The sequence below is a fragment of the Daucus carota genome, chromosome 6 (assembly GCF_001625215.2).
Source record: "Daucus carota subsp. sativus chromosome 6, DH1 v3.0, whole genome shotgun sequence".
NCBI lineage: Eukaryota > Viridiplantae > Streptophyta > Magnoliopsida > Apiales > Apiaceae > Daucus > Daucus carota.
In genome coordinates, this window is record NC_030386.2 from 18983401 (window position 1) to 19006367 (window position 22967).

The window sequence follows — 22967 nt, forward strand, 5'->3', positions numbered from 1 at the left end:
ACATTTAGCTGCTCTACATCTGAATCATGTATATTCTTTTAGTTAGAAATAAATTTGATGGTTTTCGAGGAATTAAGATTACATCAATTTTTAATGTAACTGTATCATCAAAATTGACCTTCGCATAATTAAATTTATATATAATTCAATATTCTGATATTTCACTTGAACTAACTGAGACCAGAGGTATAGACGATTCACTTGAACTAACTAAGGTCTGGAAATACACACGATCTTGTAATATTATTATGTACATTTTCTATTATGAAAAGTGAGCTCTTACGATTTTTATCACTGTTACATTCCACATTAATTTCATACCGAGGCTTTAGACCCTCCAAATTCCAATACATCATGTTAATCGGTCATTATAATAAAAAAATCCACACAAAATAACTCAAATCATATCAAAATATATTCTATTGTCATTTTCCGAAAAAATATTCCCACTATCAATTCAAAAACACAATATCCTATTATACTTATAAAAACGCAACTTAAACTCATGTTTTCCACTAAATACGCAATTTCAAAATTGTGCTTTTTTAATAAAATCAAAATGTAACTTTAAGTCGTGTATTGAAATGATAGATGGAATTATTTTTTCGGAAAATGATATTAAAATCCGTTTAACTTAAAATAGAGATTTTTAGGACATTTTCTCTTTAAATGTTGGCTAACCAAGTACGTAAAACTGTGTGTATAATGAACCCTAGAAACTCAACTCTCTGCTAAATCCTCGCACTACGATCTTCAGCTTCAAGTAAATTTTCATTATTTATGTTTGCGTGTTTTATTAGTTATTTTCGTTATTCAACATCAAATGTTAAGTTGTTGATCTGTTGTGTGTGAAATGATCAGCTGTTTATTCGTGTATTAGAACCGATATTTTCGAGTTTTCAATTATATCTTCATTTCGATTTTATTCTAATTGCGCCAACGAGATAACTCAATTTTTTTTAGATATGCCGGAAGTAGCAATTATGTCCAGTGTTTGATTAGTTGATTGATATTATCGAGTATTTGAGATGGCTCAAATTGTTTTAAATATGTTGTAAGAAGGAATTATGTGACGGAAGGGTGAGAAAGAGGGATTTTTAAGTACATTGCTGGAATTGGCGCAACTAGATGGAGTCACATGCTTGTGAGCTGTGGGAATGTTAATTATGCATTTTGGATTGTTAGGTAGATATGTAATTAAGTTGTAACTAGTTACTTGTTTATTTACGTTGTTATTACGAGTGGTGTAGAATTTGGATGATCATATTAGTAATTGTAGTTTACTTGGTTAGGGAGTAAGTTTAGGTTTATAATATGTATGGATGTAATCCTTTATTAAATATCGTTCCAGCTTATAATGAATCGTTGATTATTAACTAATGGTCACTTTGAAGGCTTTTGCCTTATTTTATGACTGCATGAAGTGCTTAATGCCATTTCTATGAATGCACTGGTAATAAATATATTCAGCAAAGATGAATTGTAAGAATTCGCTAGGTAGTTGGCCATATATGGACGATTTGGTATTTTGTCTTGTTTTTATTTTGTTGCTGTCTAAATCGACATGAATTCGCGCACACGTAATAGTATTATCATCTTTTATGTCTTGTTATTTTACTTTTATTATTGCAGATTTGATGCTTTTACTGCAGGGCAGAATCTCTTATTATGCAGATATTAAAGTTAGTATAATTTAAAAATAATATGTATGTATCTTTTGAGAATGGGGAGGAGTAAAGCAGGTTAGTTTGAAGGACTAAAAACCCGAAAACCTGATTTAATAGGATTGAGGAGGTGAATGCATTTACAAACATGGGAAGTAGAGTAGGGTCTATATGCTGATCTTTTTATATATGCTTTGCTTGTTTTTTTTTGTCCAATCCTTGTGGCTTTTTTGGACTTCCGTATGCATGGATTGTGAATATATATCCTAGTGTATCAACTGTAGGATATACTTATACTCTTTACTCTTTATTCTTGAAATTATCTTTGTTGAACTCCTTCATATTTCTTTGTGTATCAGCTTCAGGAGTCCATATTCACTCCATACCCACTAATTATTATCAAATGCGATTATGAGACAGTGTGAATGGTTTGTCAGCATTTGGGATCTCCTACAAAGGGAAGAGACACCCCCTCCCCCCGTCTCCCGACAAGGTTAATACCTAAACTTTAAAAGAGTTATAGTAAGCTGTTGAACATTTTCTTTTGATACCTCTTTTGGAAACCAGTTCTCGTTGGTAATTATTATTCATGAGAGTTGTGACAAGCGCGCCTTGAAACAGGCGCTCTGCTTGTGGCCTTGAAACACAAAGCACGCCTAAGCGCGAAGCGATAGAAAAGCACGCTTTAGTAAAGTTAAGTGCACAATGATATAATTAACATTATTGGGCCAATTTTAAGGCCCAAAAGTACTAACCCAAACCAGAAATAAGATTTATACGCCCAAGTAAAATGGCTATTTTGAAGATCTGGGATCAGATTCAGAAGATTTAGAGGAGATTGAAATTCTGCAAAAGAGTGTCAAAAAGACATCTGATACCCGAACTTCTAGACAGCAAATGAAGGGGACACTTGATTTGTTGTTGAGGCCTCATTCTGAAAATTGGTGCAAAAGCTTAAGGGACAGACAGGATTGGATGATAACGACATTGTTAGGAAAGGATTAAGGGCCAGAGCTTGTACAGCTTTTGCAAGATGGATGTATGACGCTGGTATTCCATTAATGCAGTGAATTATGATAGTTTTAAGGGTTAAATATCAAGTAAGTGACTGACTGCGTCCAAAAAACTCAAGTAGGTCACCCATTGCAAATTTGACTCAAACTGATCATCAATTAACTTAATTTGATCATTCCGTTAAAGTCAAAAATTAAAATTACCCAAAATTGAAAAATGATAACATAGGAGGGTAGACCTCGTTTTGTTAATACGGTAATAGAGGCTATCGGGCAATATGGTTTAGGAATGAAGCCACCAACTTACCACAAGGGGAGAGCTAGAAGTTGGAAGCCTCTACCACTAATAAGTTGGAAGCTGGATGCTGGAAACCTGGAATTCAGCCTATAAAACTTAAATTTTAAATTTAGGATTTTTCCCTCTCCAGAATCATGATTTAATATATTATGAAGTGCAGATTACGTTATTTTTTCCGTACAAGTGTGATTATATATATCAGTAAGTTTAACTTATGTTATAAACCTATGTAAATTTATAAGAACCTTATAATATTACTTTTTTAAAATAATTAAAATGTGCGCCTAGCTTCAAAGAAGCAAGCGCCTTGCTTTTTCAGGGAGTTTTGCGGCTCGGTGTGCAAAACGCTTTGGATAACACTTAATCATGACATTTATACCAACGCATTTGTCACTTTTGACAGATAGGCAGGCCATCTTGAATTTGCTTACAAGTAAATTAAGAACAGCTGTTCATCATCAACTACCAATATGATGATGGTATTTGTTTTGATGGAATTGCTTCACATGTTTCTTCTTCATTCTAATGCTTTAGAGATGTTGAATGTTGGTGTTCATTTTGGAGAACTTCTTTCTGGATGAGAATTAACGACTAAAGAAAGGCTTCAATATATGTTATGTAATAACTATTTTTTCTCAATCTTCTTTCGAACCAATTACTTAACTGAATGTATCTTCATTAATCAAACTAATTACTTAACTTAATGTATCTTCATTAGTCGGCAGTCCACTTGTATAGGAAAAGGATCTAAACGTTGTAATATCGACATGAAAAGACTTATAGTTTTTCCAGAAATCTTGAATACTGAAAAGAAGTATAGAGACATCTAGATTGATAGTTTAACACTTCAATTGCAACATCATTAAGAGATACTCCCTCCGTCCCAACCATTTGTATACATTGGTTGGGAGTTGGGACACGGAGACCAGGAAAAAGTGTAAAAAAATGAGTAAAGTTAGATGGAAAGTAGGTATAGTGGTGTGACCCATTTATATTTAATAATAGATTTGAGATATTGGAGGAAAGTAGTGGGTGTAATAGTGTTTATATTATTATAGAATGGAGATAGTGGAAGAAAGTAGTTGATGTAATGGTGTTTTATATTATAAAAGTTTACTACTTTTGGAATGTATACAATTGGTGGGACGTCTAAAAAGGAAACTGTATACAAATGAACGGGACGGAGGGAGTATGATTCATAGTATATAATTGCTTATTTGTAATGTGTCGACTTCTACAACACAGAGCAAAGTCAGGTAAAGCTCATTTGACCCACTTGCAGGAGTACGACTTCCCCAAGTAAATTGGTTCCTGATAATCTGGCCGTCAAGTTTATTACAAATTGATAGCATGCTAGCAAATGTTCTGTGAGTTTATTGTTTTGAGTTCCTCATGACTTTGTTTTTTTTATCAACTATAAGAATTTATAATTTGTTCTTTGTTTTTCATGTTAAAGCACGTGCAGGGCTGCAGCTTAAATGCAGCACAGAGGCCATAGCATAGTGTTTATATGACACATTTTGTCTAGAAGATGCGAATATATAAAATCATGGGCATACATTATACATGAAGTCATGAGTTTTAGCAATAATCTAAACGTGCCGACTCTGAAGACATTATAGTAACAGGCAACTAAAAAATTGAATGTGCTATTTTATTTCTTCCGCATTTCGTTTTTTTTTGTTTACGTGTGTGTGTCTATGAATTAGATGACCTTGAATATGACTTTTACATTCTTGTTGTAACAATGTTGAAGACCAAAATTACTTGCCAGGAAACAAAATTAAGATGTTTATCTCACTCTAAACCGTAGGGGCACGCCTTATCAGGCAGATCTTTGCCAGTCATTCAAGAAAATGCTAAAGCTGGATGACATGCCTTCTTCTAAGGCATATTAGCTAGTAACGACTGTTAGACTTACAAAATATCTACTCGGTTGAACTACAAAGGTATATATTCTTTTTTGAACTGATGCCCAGTGTAGTTTTTTGAAATCCTTACACACTGTATGATTAAATTTTGTGAAATAAGATAGTAATTTGTGATTAAATATGCTGCCAGTCCCCTCTTGGCGGCTGCATGTGTTCGACTAATATTGGATAAGTTCTAAGAAAATTTCTGAATTTTGCTTATGATAAAGTTCTTGTTACTTGTATGCAGCCATATTTGATATTTGAACAGGCTACTGGGAATCCAGCTTGAGATCAGATATGGGATAAACATGCTATAACTAAATTTCTTGCATCAGCTGATCTCTGGCTACTTTATACAGAGTACCTGGACAGAACCTTAAGGTTTTTCTCCTTTAGACTTAGTTTTCTTATCTTTCTTTTGGCAGTTTACAGATGAATAGTGTATGTCCTGTTGCATGCAGCAAGGCTTTGGAAATATATTTATCACAGAGCTACATGGAACTCTTCGTGCGTTGGAGAATCATGGGTGCGATACTTGCATATCCTAGAGTGTCTGGAAGAAAATTTATCTGCATGCTTCAGAAGAAGATATGTCTGTGGTAAGTTTTGGTTGTTTCCTCTCTTCAAGTTTTACAAGTAAATAACTTATACTTATGCGCGGCTATTTTATAATGTCAACTTACGTAATTTGTTGTGTGTTATAGCTGTATTAAGTTCTTTCAAAGTATATTATGTGTATAAATTGGTTCTTAGAACTAATTCATGTTTTTTATGCAGAATATAAAATTGTAAACTATTATTAAACCTTTTCTTTGCACGATTAGTTTTTGAAACGTGTTTATGAAATTTGACAAAAAGGTATGCAGAAAACAATTATATATATTAAAAAATATTAAGATATAAATAAAGGTTGTGTTGTGCATAAGAACATTTTGTTTTATAATTTGCATCAGAACATTGTCTCTTGCACCAAATAAGACAACATTGTGTTATTCAGCAAAAAGAATAAAATATAAGTTGTTGACCAAACAAAAGCTGATATTGGTTTTGAGTTCTCGTTCATGCCCAAGTTTTAACTTGTATTATGACTAAGATCTGAGATAACCAAGTAACCAACCAATGAAAAGGACAAAAAAAATAATTGACATGGAAAAATCACATCCCAATTTGTAATATCAAATTACAACGAATTTTATTCTTGAATAATAACGCCAAGGACAAGACAAACTAATATATTAATTTCTCGTTTCACATCATTTCTTTCGCCTTTCTGCAAAACTCGTCTGCGAGTTTTGCAAAATTTTATGAATCAATTGACATAGATTATCCACTAAAGAATTTGAAGACATCAGATTTTAACTCCATAAGCAAGCTCTTGGGGAACAACACGAGGAATAAGATATTTTGATGAAAAAGTTGTTCTCAATTGTTGAGGCCTGAAAAATAATATGTTTATGATGTTGTACACGTTCACAAGTTCTGCAATTTTATTCACCTCCTCTACCTCTACTCTTTCAGTGTAGAGATTTTGCAAACCTGAGCTCGTGATACCAATTTGATGCAGGACAGATTATAAAACAATGAACTGAGATAAGATAAAATTTTGCGGATTAGCCCCAGTAAATCCAGTAGTCCGAAGGTGATCCAAATACACAAGAACCACTACTTGTAAAATTTCATAACTGTGGAAGATAAGAGTTGCATGACCAAAAATTTATAACTATAGAAAGAACTATCTCAATTTAATAATTAATTAAAGTTCTCCAATAATGAAAGATTACATCTTCGTGCACTTTCCTGAAATTTAACAAACTAATTTCCTAATGATAAAGGAGACAAATCCTTTCCAAATTCTTATTCAGTACCATGATCTAAAATATTATTAATTAATATTTATTATTTATATATAAGGAAATTTTTAATAAATTACAATCAATATTTTCCCTACATAATAACACCAAATGAATACAAGCTAATATTTTAGTTTCTTGTTCCTTATCACGTATGATGGCTCTATTGTACTCTCCTGTAGTAAAATTTATACATCGATTGAAATGTTCAAGTCGATTAAAACTATTAATTTGAAATTTGCATTCTTTACACTTGTATCATCTTCTCTCTCTCTCTTTTTTTTTTGCTAATTTACTTGTAATAATTTTATATTGATGGGATAATTATAGAATTGAAACATTAGGTAATAATTGTAACAAATATCTATAGTATCAGTTAAATAATATTGTCAAGTACTTTTTTGCCCCCCCGCCCCCCAAAAAAAAGAAAGAAAAAGAAAATGATAATAATAACCATAATAGATCATCTGTGTGAGTGTGTATGCATCACTTCTCAGATATGTGTATATTAACCGTACACGTGTATGGTGCATCTATAGCTAGAAAAATTGTACGCTTGTATCCATAGTTAAAACGTTGGTAGGAGAAATTGATGTAGAACTTGACAATAGAAGAAAAGAGGCGAAAATATACGCTCCCAGGTGCTTCCTTACATCTCTTTCTCAATCCAATTCTCTTTTTTTTCACCAACAAAATTGTCATAAACTATACAATTTTGAAGTATGGTATAGCTAGCATTTGTGTTTATGTGTGTTAAAGTACGTGATTATGAATCATACAACAGAATTTTTTTTTAATTCAAATGCTGATGGGTTTAATATAGTCGGTGATGTTGAACATTTTTCTCTGAAATTCTTTTTTGAGATTTTCTTATAATATAATTATATTGAGCTCTGAATTATTTTTTTGATTCGAGTGTATGATATATATAGAATGTATGTATATGTCTAAATGTACTTCTGAATGTGTAGTTTCTTGATTTGAGTTCTTGCGATGAATGAATCTGTATGTTCTTCAAAAGTGCTTTGGCTGGGGCTTAAAAGCCTGGATTCTGTTTTATAAGTTAGAAGCACTTATTCGCAGTGTTTGTGTAAAAAGTCAAGAAGTACTTAAAAGAAATTGAGAATACTAGCTTTTGTTTCACGGCCTCTACTTTTTTCCCAAACACTTTAATCACTTATAAGTCTTAACTTGCTTCTCACTTCTGCTTCACTTCTTTACTTTAAGCAATAAGCACTTATTTTAAGCTCACCCAAATGGCCTCAATAGGTAGCCTGGATGTAATTTATGGACTTTAGAAATCCCATATCTTGTTGGCGCTTATCATTGTGTTGAGTTCTTGATTTTGGCAAACATTCCTCTTTCTCTGAATTGTCGATTCGTGCCAATTATTTTGTTCAGTTAGGATGTATATTGAATTCAGTGACCTATTCTTTTCAATTGTATAATTTGTTATTGTTTGATCTTATCTTTGTAGCAATGCAGATATCATTCCTTACTTTAATTTTGATTGTTGATCCCACAAATCTCTGAAACTTGTTTTCTGCTATTTTTAGATATCTAGATAACCCCTTCTACAGAGAACTTAATTATATGGAAGATAGGATCTGATAGGCTTTCTAAAAAGGGGTTAGTGAGGGACCATGTACCCCTTCTGTAGAGTTCACGGGAGGGGGCCTTCAACTCACTTCGGACTGAGTTTCTCTATGGCTTTCCAAAACGCTATACTAATCTTATTAAACCCTCCTCCCAACTGTAATTTGCTTACCTTTATAGGCAGCTAGGCCTTCAAATAGTGCTGAAAAAGACCGGATCTAAAGAGATAATGCATTTCTCAAAGTTGTGTACTTGTTACTTTTGTCGCAGTTTTGGACTTGTTCTGACTTCTATTGCTCTGAATTAGTGGAGTAGAATTTGTTGTGGTTCAGGTTAATTGCACCTGTTTTAATTTATTGATTTTTATGTCAGCTTGTGTGGACTTTCAGTTCATGTGCATTGGACATTTGACAGAACTGGACATGATGCTTGTCCAAAAACCCTGAACTTAGTTGACCATATAGTAGATTTTATTTTTGTTGCATTTATGGTAATATACTTGACTATGCTGTCTCTAACCAGGATACTTTTTGGTGGCAGTCGTCCTGCATAGATAAACGAAGGCGCGGGGCAATACATCGCACATCATGAATCATAAACAGAACACTGAAAAGGAGAAGAAGATAATCGAGTATGAACAACGCAATTTGGTAAATGAACATCAGTATTCCATTCTTGAGCTTCCTACAATTCTGATATATTTGATCATCTCAAAGCTTCCTCTAATGACAATATTTAGCTGCAAATGCGTATGCAAAGCCTTCCAAAAACTCGTAGAAGATCCTTATTTCGCAGAAACACACCTTAATGAGGCACCTGTTACCAGTACCACAGTAATCGTCAAAGAAAATCTTTTCTATTTTCCATATTTCCGTCCTTACATTCTAGAACTTGATGACATCCCTAAAAACTCCTCCTGCAGCAGTGATCACCAATTCTCTAATCAGTATACCATATCTAGGCGGAGTCATGGAGTAGCCCCAATAGATGTCAAATGCTGGTTTCTTACACGTAATACAGCTTTGATTGGTTCATGTAATGGACTGCTCTGTCTATATACTCTTTCAGTAAGGAAACCTACATATTGTGTTTGCAATCCTGTTACTGGTGAATGTATGACTCTCCCTCATCCAGCTTCCTGCTCTACAGACTATTACCTTAACTATTCAGGATTTGGTTTCTGCCTAAAGACTGAGCAGTACAAGGTTATCCGGTTTATGCGCTCGGCACCACCTTTGAGAACAGTAGCTTTGGTGCACACACTGGGCACAAGGTCATGGAGAAATATTGGCGAAGCCCCACAGCCTATGTCACGTGGATCTTTTAATTGTGTAGTGGATGGAAAACTTCACTTCATCACTGCTAGTAATGAGATTTCCGAGACGGTATATTCGTTTGACCTAGAAACTGAGAAGTTTGAACCTGTACCAATGCCTTCTCACTTCAGTCCAGAATATGTTAGTAAGATCTCTTGGATCAGTGTTGGAGTTATAAGTGGGTCCCTATGTCTATGCTATATGTTCAGTGATGCTTACTTCGTGGTTTTGGCAATGCAAGAATATGGCATTCGCGAATCTTGGATTAAAAAGTTTGCAATTGACATCAAGTTTCATTGTGGGTGGCGAGCGGTGGACTTTCAGAGACCGATCAAATTTTTAAATAATGGAGAACTTTTGTTCCTATCTGTGTCCAATTCTCTCGTGTCTTATAATCCTCGAAATAGGGCTTTCAGTGATATTAAGAGTTTGGGATATGGGAGGGCTGAAGCTATTGCTCATGTTCCTAGCTTCGTGTCCCTCAAAACTCTTGTTTTTAAAGGAGGTATAGATCAAGAAAACATCAAGCTGGAACACCAAATGCTAGGGCAGAATATATCGTAGATTCCAGTTTTGGGTACATTTAGGCTGCTGAGCTTGGGAAGGGTGTAGATCATAAGATGAAGAATGAAAGGCTAAGGCTGCGTAAAATGAATCAGATTTGTTCGGTAGGCTAGTTATAGCTTGTAAGTATCCGTCAGAAGCGGCTTTCGTATGCTGTGTGGCAGATGTAATTTCTGTGTTTCACATGAATATTCAGAAGTTGCACGAGCTCTTCCTTTTTAGGCTTCTGTTCCTGTAAGATATTGTGGTCTAAACATGTATAAACTAAGAATATTTCCGGCAATGTGCTACAAGGTCAATTAACATGTCTATTTTATCATGGGGACATCAAAGATATGCTATTTAAATTAGAATTGTACTTGGATAATTGGATTGCCATATTTTGTGTTCTAATGACTTGAATTTTATGTTTTGGGTTTTTCTAATGCGTATGTTATTTATTTGTAGTAGTCAATAGCTGTTGAACTTTGGTGGGTGCGATTTTTTTAATTTTTAATTTTTTTTTGAGAATATAGCTATTTCAAATAAAATTGTTTTCACTCAAGTTTCGTTTAGTTTGGTTAAACACCAACATTTAATATTTATAAAATTATAGGAATGGTAGAGATCAAATCTATATCATTAATAATGATAATCATCCTCATATATGGAAATCTTAACAAGTAAAATCTGTTATAAACAAAAGTAATAATTGTTAAACTAGAAAGACCGCGTGATAAACATAAGGTATTAGTCCTTGGAGGGAGTTATTAATCGCTAAATTTTAAGCCATCGCTAAATTTTAAGCCATTGGATGAATATCCGGCAGTTAGAATTATAATATTTTTTTAATATATTTGACGCTTTTTTACTGTGAGACGAGATAATTTTGCCGTCACATGTTAAAATTTGTTTTTTTATTGTCAGCTGGATATTCCTATTCAAAATCTATAAGCCAGTCAACCGATAGGCACAGCTCCCTGACATATATAAGCCGGAGACCGGTACCCAAATAATTATACATGCAGTTCTCGTTCAACATTTTTTCTTTATGTACCGTGAATAACATAATTATGAGCATGTTTCGTTACGGCTTATTCTTTTAAGAATATTCTTATTTTTATTTTTTTTAGATATAAATACTAAGTAGATGTTATTTATTATGCGGAAAAAATAAGGACTTATGCCATAAAAAAACAAAATTAAATATATTTCTTCAGAAATAAATTTTTTTTTTTGAAGATTCAGAAATAAATACTTATTTTTTTGAAAAAAATAAATTTAGCCAAATTATAACGTATATCGCTCGTAAATCTTAACGGTACGACGAACCCTAGAAACTCCACACGGTAGTGATCATCACAATTACCATCTTCTTCATATTCAGGTAATTGCTTCTTCCTCATTACATGTATATCATGTGTGTGTATCGCTACTGAACTCTTAAAGTTTGTGAAATAGTTAGCTGTTTATTTGTGTATTACAACTAATTATCGATTATTCGGCTAGTTGTTTGATTCGATTTATACTCTAATTGCCTGTTTAAGCAACCGAGAGACCTCCGTTTGCTTTTTTTGATATTCTGTAAGTAGCAATTATGTGATGAAAGGGTGAGGGAGAGCGGTTAAAAGTAGCTGTAATAATGTGTTTTTGAGCTGTGAGATTGTGGTTTTTCTATTTGTCTAGTTTGTTTGTGTCGTATTACGAGTTTCTAGAAACAGGATGATCAAGTTAGCTGTTGCGAGATACCTGAAATTGTGTTTGATATGCTGTGAGTAGCAGTTATGTGACTATAGGGTGAGAGTAGCGATAATCACGTGCTTTTAAGCTGTGAGATTGTGTTATTTCTAGTTGTCTAGTTCGTCTATGTCGTTATTACAAGTTCTAGAAATAGGATGATCATGTTAGTTATTACGAGATACCTGGAATTGTTTTCGATATGCTGAAAGTAGCAGTTATGAGACGACAGGATGGGGGAGAGCGATTTGAAGTAGCGCTAATCAAATGCTTTTGACCTGTGAGATCGTGTTATTTCTAGTTGTTTAGTTTGTTTATGTCTTTATCATGAGTTTTCTAGAAATAGGATGATCATGTTAGTTATTACGAGATAATTGAACTTGTGTTTGATAAGCTGTATGAAGTAGTTATGTGACGAAAGAGTAAGGGAGTGTGGTTAAAACTTACAATAATCATGTGCTTCTATTAGTCCTGATCTGATGCTTCTATTGCATCGGAGAAGCTCTTATTATGCAGATGTTAATGATAGTGTAGTGTGATAATTATATGTGGATGTCTCTTGAGGACGGGAAGGGGTGCATATTACTGCATAGTAGTTTTGAGGACTAATAACTGAAAACCTTATAAATAGTGGTGGTCTGGTGGAGGTAGAATAGGGTCTACATGCTTATTGGTTTGTACCTAAATTTCCAAAGAGTTTTTAGTAAGCTGTTGAACATAGTTATTATTATTCATGTCATTTATTTTAATGCATTTGTCCCTTTTAACTAAAAGTCATTTCATCTCTTATTTGCTTATTGGTAAATTAAGTTTACTTATTTTTGCTTTGCAGTCCAGAAGAAAACATATCCAGCGCATTCGCTCTATATCTAATCATCAACTCTTTTTTCCAGATTGAATTTAGTTGACTTTTTTCTCCTACTAGTCTTGGCAAGCTAAATAGGTGGCTAGTATTGATGATACTGTATAGCAGGTTTGATAGAATTGCTTCACATGTTTCTTCAGCATTCCGGCAGGCATTGCAGATTTTTTTTACTGGTGTTCATATTGAAGAACTGCTTTCTAAACGAGAATTAATTGATAAAGAAAGGCTTCTACTATATATGGTATGTAAGGTGCAACATTATTGAGAGTATTTGGCATTAGTAAGTATGATTGTGTATATTTGATTATTTTGCAAATCTGTTAATCTGTAGAGCTTAGAACGTCTGGTAGTGCTCATTTGACCCACTTTTGGAAGTTTTAAGTAATTGACTACTAATGATATGAGCACTCAAGTTAATAATGTTTCCTTGACACGCTGGACAAGCTCTGGGATATTCATTGTTTTCTAATTCCTCACGACTTCTTTTGCATTGCTGTATGCTTCTTCTCCAGTGATCTAGGTCCATAGATGATTCTCCTCTGTTTTAATTCCATCTCGAACGCCTTCAATTCTCAAACAGCTTTTCTAGGGACATAGTATTGAAGTCGTTCCTTTCACGGATGGATTTAGTTTTGTTTGCAAGATAGCCTGGCAGCACTAACGCGAACTTTCTATTAATTTCCTGTTGTGGGTATTTCCTTCTATGTAGAGTCAGTTCATTTAACAACAGCATGAACCTCTCCTAGATTTGTGAAATGATTATACCAGGTAAGGATTTGAAAGCTTCATATCTTTTAATTTTAAGGAAAAGAATTGGATACTTTGTTCTCTGTCTTCTGTGCTCTTTGTGGCACAAGTAGTTCTCATCTTTATAAAGCACTCTCCTTGGAGAGATCCTGCAGTTCAAATGCAACACGGAGGCCACATGATTGTGATTTTATGACGTGAAGTACAAGAAGCAATTGCTACAAGCATGAACATACATGATATCATGATGCCATGTTTATTAGAAATAATGCAATCGCTCTGAATTTTAAGACATTATAGTAACAGGTGACAAGTGAGTATTAATAGTTAATGTTTAAATAGTAATGAATTATCAGGTTGCAATAATTCATTATGTGACAACCGGCAAGTGGGTACCACTGTCATCATCAAAATTTGTTGGAAGCTTGAAAACTTTTTTGATAGTACAAAGGAAAAGGAGAAGAGGAATCATGAACCTGAAGTAAAAGGATACCTCTTTGCCACATATTTAAGAAATTGCAAATGCCAGATGGATAGCTTCTTAGCCATATTAGCAAGTAGCGACTGTTGGACTCACAGAATGGACTCATAGAATAAGTATTTGGTTGAACTACCGAAGTAACTTATCTCTTTTGACGTGATATACAATTTACTACAAATATTGGTCAGCGAGAATGACTTCTCAACAGCACTCCTATGGCCAGCGAGAGTGACTTCTCTGGTTTTTCTGCTTTCTGTGGGAGATAAGATAGTCTTTTGTAATTAAACATGCTGCCTGGGCCATCTCAGCAGTTGCATGCTTGGAACTAATTTTGTGATAAAGTTATAGATTTCGTGTATGATACAGTTCTTGTATGCAGGCATATTTGGAATTTGAACAGACTAATGGGGATCCGTCTCGAGTTCAGATACTGTATGAAGATGCTATTACTGAAATTCCTGCATCTGCTGATCTCTTGCCAAATTATAGAGAGTACCTGCATGGAACTTTAAAGGTGTTTCCTTTTAAACTTAGTTTTCTCTTTAATTGTTTCTTTTATTGGTTTACAAATGAATGGTGTATGTTCTGTTAGGCAGCAAGGATGGTGAAAAATATCTATTACAGAGCCACACAGGCCTGTCCATGTGTTGGAGGATTATGGTTTATGGGTGTGATACTTAGATATCCTAGAGAGTCTGGATGAAGAACTGTGTGCAATCTGCGGTAAGTTTTTGTTGTTTCCTCTTCTAAATTTATACAAGTTAATAATCGGTACGATGCACGGTGTTATTCATGTGTTATATTTGTATATGTTTATCTTTTAAGTATTTCAAATTTATATGTGTGTAAGTTGGTTTTTAGAATCTTGGAACATTTCCTACTAGGGCTACTGTATTTTTATTTTTTTTGCTAAATAGGCTACCGTAAAGTTGTCAATGCTTCTATGGCATGATAATTTTGATTGCCAACCTACTGGAGTTCTATAGTTGTCAAAAGTTGACAACTACCCAAAGTAGTAAAAACACATATAATTGCTTTAAATTACCATCAAATCTATTCAATTATATATTATGGCTTGTTTAGGAACTTGAATTTCATTTGAAATTCTGGATTTTGATCAAATGACATGTTTGGATACCAAAAAAAAGTTGGATTTGTATTTAATGACATTCAAATACTAATATAAAGCTGAGAATTTGAAATGACACTGAGGCTCCGAACAGGTCATGGAAGGCTCCAGACAGCTCAAAGAGTCCAAAAATGGTAGGCCCTACCCCTACCTTACTAGGCCCTACCTAGGGGTTCATCCCCGGGTCCTATAATTCTCATTCTCCTTAATTTGTTGATTTGTATTTAGTTTTTATTTTAATAGTTTGTATTGGAGTGGGACCCCACACACACATATATGCCAACATTCCACAGAGGTCATTCTTATTTGGAGTTCCGTTGTACATCATATTAAATCATTAATTTTATCATAAATTCTATTATAGAAGACATGTACAATAAGATTCTAATCTGTAATATACTACTATTACTAAAATAAAGATCAGTCGACATATCACTTTCTCAAAGTTTTAACAATAAATGGTATGGCCTAGGCCTGTCAATGGACCGGAGCTCCGACCCTATCCGATCCTATCCGATCCGATCCGGGACCTTAGCGGATATGGATTCATCAGGAAAAAATCCGATCCGAAATATGATCCGATAAGAAAAATCCGATTATAAATGGAGCGGATATGGTTTTAAGGTGATCCGATCCGTTAATGACCCGGTAGAATATAAATAAATAAATATTAATATATATATATATATATATATATTATGTATATATTATGTTATTTTAATTGTAGTAGTTAGTTTTAGTTACAGTATTCCTCGGATACTATTTATGTGAGTCGTGGGTTGTGACTATGTTTGATTAATCATTTAATAAACTAGTATGAATGAGTTGTAGAGCTATAACAACTAGCATTGGTATCTCGAAAATTCTATCATTTTGTGTATTTTCCTCCTAATTTGTGATTTTTTTTATAGAATAAAAATGTAACAAGTTACTTGCATCATGGTGTCTCATTTCATCTTGTCCTTCCTTAAAGAATCACTGACATAATTTTTAAAAAAAATACTTTTAAATATAAGTAAAAAAATCAAAAAAAATTAAATGGATCTGGATATCCGATCCGTGATCCGTATGGATTTGGATTTGGATCGGCCTAAAAAAGTCCGGTCCCGATCCGATCCAATTCGAATCCAAATCCGATAAAATAAATGGATATGGATATGGATATGGATTTAGGCTGATCTGATCTGAACCCGATCCATTGACAGACCTTCACATGCACGCATCTAACTTATTTAAAGTATGCATAATCAATAATATACATGCATCTATACTCTTATAAAATATTAAAATATTAAATTACTTAAAAAATTCGTTTCTCAATTACGTGATGTTATTATTTATTATTAACTATCTTGCAAAATAATTTGAACCACAATATTAATTTTAGATTATTAATATTGCTTCTTCTAATTATATATACACATTTATTTGATAGAAATTAAAGATATTGTATACTAGGATCGGTAACTTTAATGTGGTATAGTAAAATTTTATATAAAAATTAGATAATTAAATTTTAAATAACATATTTGAAAATATTTACAATTCTAGAAATATGAAAAATAATTATGTGTTTGTATTCTTTACAAAAATTGTTTTTAGGCATATTGACTGGTAACAACCAGATGAGTTAAAGTCCGAAAATACAACCTAGAAATGAAAAAATGTGCAATATTTTTTGAATAGTCTATATTTTTATGTTGCAAATAAGACATATTAAATGAACTTAAATGTTAGGAAAAAAGTTATAAATATTTAAAATATGCAACTAATCTATCATTACATTCAATAAAAGAAAACAATATTTTAACAAATATAGTATTATATGCTGTGTTACTCCGACTCGCCTATTCCGGCGACCGTACCCGTGTCGACACGACACTACACGGGACACGACCCGGAATACGGGGCGGATTCGTCCATAAAAATCTCGACACTTCTTTTCCGTCGCCGGAAAAGTTGAAGGTCGTCGGAGCATCTAATCATAGCTTGCCAGAGATAAGTTATGTCATGAGAAGAAGAAGAAGAAGACCGAAAGAGATGAAAAAGAAGCCCGGGAGAAATGAAAAGGAAAAGCCGATGAAAGAGATGAAAAGGAAAAGTGAGGAAGAGGACGATGTACACAGGAGTATGTGTGTATTGATGAGCTCCCCAAAATATCACAACGTACCTGGGCTTGATTTAGTCCAGGTTCATTTTAAATATAAAAAGTGTAACCCAGCTGGCATTGACTCACAGTTATCTTTTAAATTCATGTACTGTTAAAATTCAAATGTGTTATTTGTTGGGTTAAAATTATTTTCTAAATAAAATATTTATTTTAATTATCTTAAAAAATCAGTTATATTAATAATATTTTCTCAAAATAACATTAAATATAATAACAAATGAATAAAAATATTTTTTTTATTTATTCTTAATATATAAAAATATTTTTTTTATTTAAAATTTGCCGTGTCCCCGTACCCGTGTCCGAAATTTGGACGGTGTCCCCGTGTCTTAAATTTTCGAGATTAACGAATCCGACACTCGGATATGTGTCGTGTCGGACACTCCGAACCCGAGTCTGAGTAACTTAGATTATATGTTATTATTTGTTCAATATGCAAGGTAATATAATTTTTTAGTTTTTTTTAATCATATTTTAATACTTCAATTAATCGTTGTTTGATAAATTTATATTTATATACCTAATACATATAATAATAAATTAAACATTGATAATAGACATAAATTATCATATATCAATCATTAAACATTGATATAATCATAATTTAATTTAAGTATTCTATAATAATAACTTTTTTTACATGCATCTGCATATATATAAAATGTGATTTTAATATAGAATACTACAACACACACACACACACATACACATAAGCTAGTGATCAATTAGGGTTCTGCAGCACAACCTTAGTGGTTCTCAAGTTCTATTCTAAGAATTGGTTCTCTTGAGCGCGACCCATATATATGTATGTGTGTGTGGTCTTACTCAAATACAAACCTCCTTAAAATACAAACTAGAAACTAAAATAAAAAGAAATCTAAATCACCTCGAATCATACAACACATATGGTATGCAAATTGATCATCAGGAGATGAAGAAAAATACAGTGAAGACAGGTTTCACAAAAGATCTGTGATTGATGGGAAAATTCAAATTAAAAACTGAGGGAATTATATGGGATCATGTACGGGAGGGTGTATTTTAATTGTGTAGTGACTTCTAGGAGCCGCTGGATTAGATTTATTTAAGGGTTTAGATTAAATTTGGAGTTTATACTCTAATTTGGTTTGTATTGAGCAATATATATATATATATATATATATGTGTGTGTGTGTGTGTGTGTGTGTGTGTAAGAAGGAATGAGAGAAAAGTAACAAGATTGGAGATATGTAAAAGTGGTTGTACAATTAGGCCGAGTCCCGTGTCGAAGACGAGTTGACACGAGTCAACCACTTTTTGCATGTTGACACGCGCACATAATCTCCACTACCGCTATAATTTTTGAACCTTACAAAGATACTACACTATTAAAACTACCAATCGAGAAAAGACTTCGCATAATGGATAAAGATAAAGATAGTCAATTTATTTTTATTCAATTATAATTCAATTTGTTGTTAAAAAAAATATCTAATATTGTATCGCTTCATAATTTTTAATGCACAATATAGAAATAAAAATGTCCATCTTTATTTCATGATTACTATTTAGTGACTCGTTATAACTTATATCAATTGTTTTACAACACTTATTATTGGAGGTTGTTCTTGGTACTTTACCATGGATCTAAGGTAAAAACGTTTACCATTTTACAAAAAGTCAAAACACATAATAGAAATATAAATGTACATCTCCATTTCATGATTTCTATTTAGTGACTTGCTATATTAATCGTTTTTCAGCACTACTTATTATTGGAGGTTGTCCTTGGTACATCACTGTGGGCCCAAGGTAAAAATCTTTTACTAGTTTACAAAGAGTCTACATTGTATTTGTCATTAATTTTTTAAATGATCACAATTACTGTTTTGGTGGTTGGGATGACTATCTTCCCTCATCCAGCTATCTGCAGGGGAATCTGCAGTCACTGCTTCCCCTAATATCCTCCCTTTACCATATTCCGTATGACTGTAAGTAACATTTATGTGTTGATTGAAATGTTCGGTATTTATTTTATAGTTAAAACTATTTTATGTCAAATATGCATTCATTATATGTATTATTCACTTCCTTTTTTTTTCCTTCTTAATTTACTTTATTGTTCTTTAAATTGATGGGATGATTAAAATTGAGTAGATTGGGTAATATTAGTGACAAAAATCTATAGTTTTAGCAAAACTATATTGTTGGTATGTGATATCTAAAAATTATCACACCAAAATGCTAGCAAAAAAAAACAAACACTAATACTTTATATTACCAATCAAGATTTTCTTTCTCGTTTTTTACTCCCTCACCTGTCACTTGTCCGATGTACACATCAACCGAACAAGTGTATCCATATCTAAATAAATAGTAGGAAAATATTGATGTAAAATACTTTATAGTATCAATCAGGATTTTCTTTATCCTCTTATACTCCCCAACCTGTTACTTGTCCGATATGTATATATCAACCGTACACATGCATCCATATCTAAATAAATAGTAGGAGAAAATTAATGTAAAACTTGACGATACAAACGATGGGGCAAAGATATACTCTGCCGGGTACTTGTTTACATCTCTCTTGCTTCATTCCTCTTTCTTTTTCCCAACAAAATTGAATCAAAGTTCACAATTTTGAAGTGAATTGTAACTCATATACGGTGTTCTTGTTGAATTACATGATTATGAATTACACAACAGAAACTTTCTGCCTTGTTTTAATTCTGACAGGTGTAATTTTGTGGGTGATCATAAATTGTTATCTGCTAAACTTTTATGTGTAATTTTTCGGCATTTGAGTCTATTGAGCTCTGAATTATTTTCTTGATTTGTGTGTGATATATATGATTTGTACATTTGAATACATCTGTATGTGTATATGAATATAATTGTGTGTGTATATATATAGCTTCTTAATATGGGTTCTTCTGATGAATACATCTATATGCGTAGTTCCCTAATTTTGAAAAAATTACAAGTGCTTTGGCAGCTATGCGATAGTGAAATCCTTACTTTGAAAGCTACAAGGTAATTAAATTTGTGTTAATTAGTGACCCTACTTATGAAGGTATTATGTAGGTAGCCTGGAAGCAAATTGTGGACTCCAGAAATCAACTATATCTTTGGCGCTTATCATCGTGTTGAGTTCTTGATTTTTGTCGAGGTAAGGGGATGAAATTTGTTCTTTTCATAACTGTTGATTGGTGCCAATATTTTGTTCATTTGGGATTTAATTTGAATTCAGTGACCTGTTCTTTATAGTGAACTAGTAAGTTAATAATCTTGTCAAACCGTGCAAAGTGTAATTTGCTTACCTTCATATGCAACTAGGCCTTAAAATAATGCTCTGCAGAAAGAATGGAGCTGATAGACATTGCATTTCTTAAAGTTGTATACTCGTTACTATTGTCGCTGTTTTGGATATGTTGTGCGACTTGTATTGTTCTGTATTTTTTAACAACTCTGCTTCCCCACATAGAGAGGATTATCTTAGATATATAATAGTGTAGGAGTTAATTGTGGATCTGGTTGAGGACTGAACCACATGATAATTGCGCCTGTTGTATATTTTTTGTTTGCCTTATGTGTGGTTTCTTAACTCATGCGCATTATGGACATTTGACAAAAGTGGCAGCATGATGCTCGTCCAGAAACACTAAAGTTACTTGAGCATATATTGGATATAGTTTTTGTTGCATTTAAGTTGAGGTACTTTCCTGACTATGCTGTGTCCAACCAGGATACTCTTTGGTGGCAGTTGTCTAGCAAAGATACACAACTGCGCAGGAGCCAACATCACCCATCATGAATCATAAACGGATGACCGAAAAGGTGAAGAAGATAATCAAGTATGAAAAGCGCAATGTGGTAAAGGAGTATCAGTTTCCAGTCCTTGAGCTTCCTACAATTTTGATATATTTGATCATTGCAAAGCTTCCTTTAAGGACGATTTTTAGTTGCAGAGCCGTATGCAAAGCTTTCCGTGAACTCATAGGAGATCCTTATTTCACAAAAACTCACCTTAAGGAAGCACTTAGTACCAGTACTGCAATTATCGTTAAAGAAAGTTATTTATGCTCTCCGTCTTTTCGTCCTTACATTCTAGAACTGGATTACACCCCCAAAAAATCCCCCTGCTTCAGTGATCACCAATTTTATAATAAGCATGTTATTTCTAGGCAGAGTCAAGGAGTACCCTCCAGAGGTGTCAAATGCTGCTTTCTTGCACGTATTGCAGTTTTGGTTGGTTCATGTAATGGACTGCTGTGTGTAACCTCTCTTTTACAAATAAAACCTACATATTGCATTTGCAATCCTGTTACTGGTGAATGTGTGACTCTCCCCCACCCAACTTCCTTCAGTTCGGACTATTACTTCAACCATTCAGGATTTGGTTTCTGCCCAAAGACTGAGCAGTACAAGGTCATCCTGTTTTTGAGCTCAGAACATACTTTGAGAACAGAAGCTCTGGTGCACACACTGGGAACGGAATCATGGAGAAATATTGGCGAAGCCCCACTCTTTAGTTCACTACGATCCTTTGATTGTTTCCTGGATGGAAAACTTCACTTCATTACTGCTAGTCATAAAGAGCTATATTCATTTGATCTGGAAACTGAGAAGTTTAAACCTGTCCCAATGCCTGCTCACTTCTCGTTAGAATATTGCAGTGAAATTCCCAGGATCTACGTTGGAGTTATAAGTGGGTGCCTATGTCTATGCTATCCGTTCACTGATGCTTACTTTGAGGTTTACACAATGCAAGAATATGGCGTTCGCGAGTCGTGGATCAAAAAGTTTTCAATTGACATCAAGTTTTGTTGTGGGTTGCGAGCGATGAAATTGCTGAGACCAATCAAATTTTCAAATAATGGGGAACTTTTGTTCTTATCTAAGCATAAAACTCTTGTGTCATATAATACTCGAAAAAAGAGTTTTAGATATATCAAGAATTTGGGTGATGAGTGCGGTGACGCTATTGCTTATGTTCCTAGCTTCGTATCCCTTAGGTCTCATGTATTTAAAAGTGGTATAACGTATGAAAAGATTAAGCTGGAAAGCTCAATTCAAGTTCAGAATGCATCTTGCCTTTTTTGTTCGTGTAGACTGTTGAACTCGGGATTGGTGTCGATGCTGAGAAAATGAAGGCTGAAAAGCTAGTGCTTCGTAAAATGAATGAGAGTTTCTGAGGAGGGTAGTTATTGCTGATGTGATCTTGGTGTTTCGCATTAATGGCCGGAAGTTGCTTGAGCTCTCCTGTTCCGTCAGGCATTGGAGTCGATGTATCCAAATTATGTAGAACTTATAACTGTTTTCACTAAAGTACTACAAGGTCAGTTGACATATATATATATATATATATTTAAGTTTATCTAGATGGGGGCAACATGTCATGCTAGGCGCGCTTACATTGCGATGTTCTGTGTTTCTAAAAGACTTATCTGGTTGTAGTAGTAAATTGCTTTGAACTTTGTTTTTTGTTTGAAAAGATGTTGGAACTTATTTATCTGTCCAGGACTTCTTGTTCTTCAGGTGTTTAGCAAAAAAGAAAAATCAATAAACATCTCTTGCCAAGTAGTTGTTCTTTCAAGAATATTTTCTGTAGTTACTGATTTCTCTTGTAATTTTAGAGAACAAATGTACTGTGAGTGATAGCA

General features: G+C 33.5%; 2 protein-coding genes across 32 annotated transcripts; both read left to right on the top strand.

Annotated features, from left to right (window-relative positions):
• Positions 1-644: 644 nt before the first annotated feature.
• Positions 645-10639, top strand: LOC108227922 (F-box protein At3g07870). 5 transcript variants are annotated; one of them, XM_017403316.2, is made up of 6 exons: positions 646-763; positions 2024-2157; positions 4258-4924; positions 5136-5269; positions 5350-5487; positions 8875-10639. In XM_017403316.2, exon 6 carries the CDS (start codon positions 8922-8924, stop codon positions 10212-10214), a length of 1293 nt encoding a protein of 430 aa, XP_017258805.1. In that variant the 5' UTR covers positions 646-763; positions 2024-2157; positions 4258-4924; positions 5136-5269; positions 5350-5487; positions 8875-8921; the 3' UTR covers positions 10215-10639. The 5 variants fall into 5 exon arrangements, with proteins under 5 accessions (XP_063935653.1, XP_017258805.1, XP_017258807.1 ...); XM_017403318.2 differs by having other exon boundaries at positions 4750-4924; XM_017403317.2 differs by having other exon boundaries at positions 4789-4924.
• A 793-nt stretch (positions 10640-11432) lies between these two features.
• LOC108227501 (F-box protein At3g07870) lies at positions 11433-22887 on the top strand. 27 transcript variants are annotated; one of them, XR_010284934.1, is made up of 9 exons: positions 11433-11580; positions 12763-13036; positions 14403-14537; positions 14616-14746; positions 15247-15286; positions 19065-19113; positions 19225-19292; positions 20389-20473; positions 21050-22887. XR_010284934.1 is itself a non-coding variant. In XM_064080647.1 (8 exons), the coding sequence occupies exons 3-7, from the start codon at positions 14723-14725 to the stop codon at positions 20460-20462; spliced, it is 255 nt and encodes an 84-aa protein (XP_063936717.1). In that variant the 5' UTR covers positions 11433-11580; positions 12763-14537; positions 14616-14722; the 3' UTR covers positions 20463-20473; positions 21050-22887. The 27 variants fall into 27 exon arrangements, 19 of the variants coding, with proteins under 19 accessions (XP_063936717.1, XP_063936718.1, XP_063936716.1 ...); XR_010284937.1 differs by lacking the exon at positions 19225-19292; XR_010284933.1 differs by lacking the exon at positions 15247-15286.
• The last annotated feature ends 80 nt before the right edge of the window (positions 22888-22967 follow it).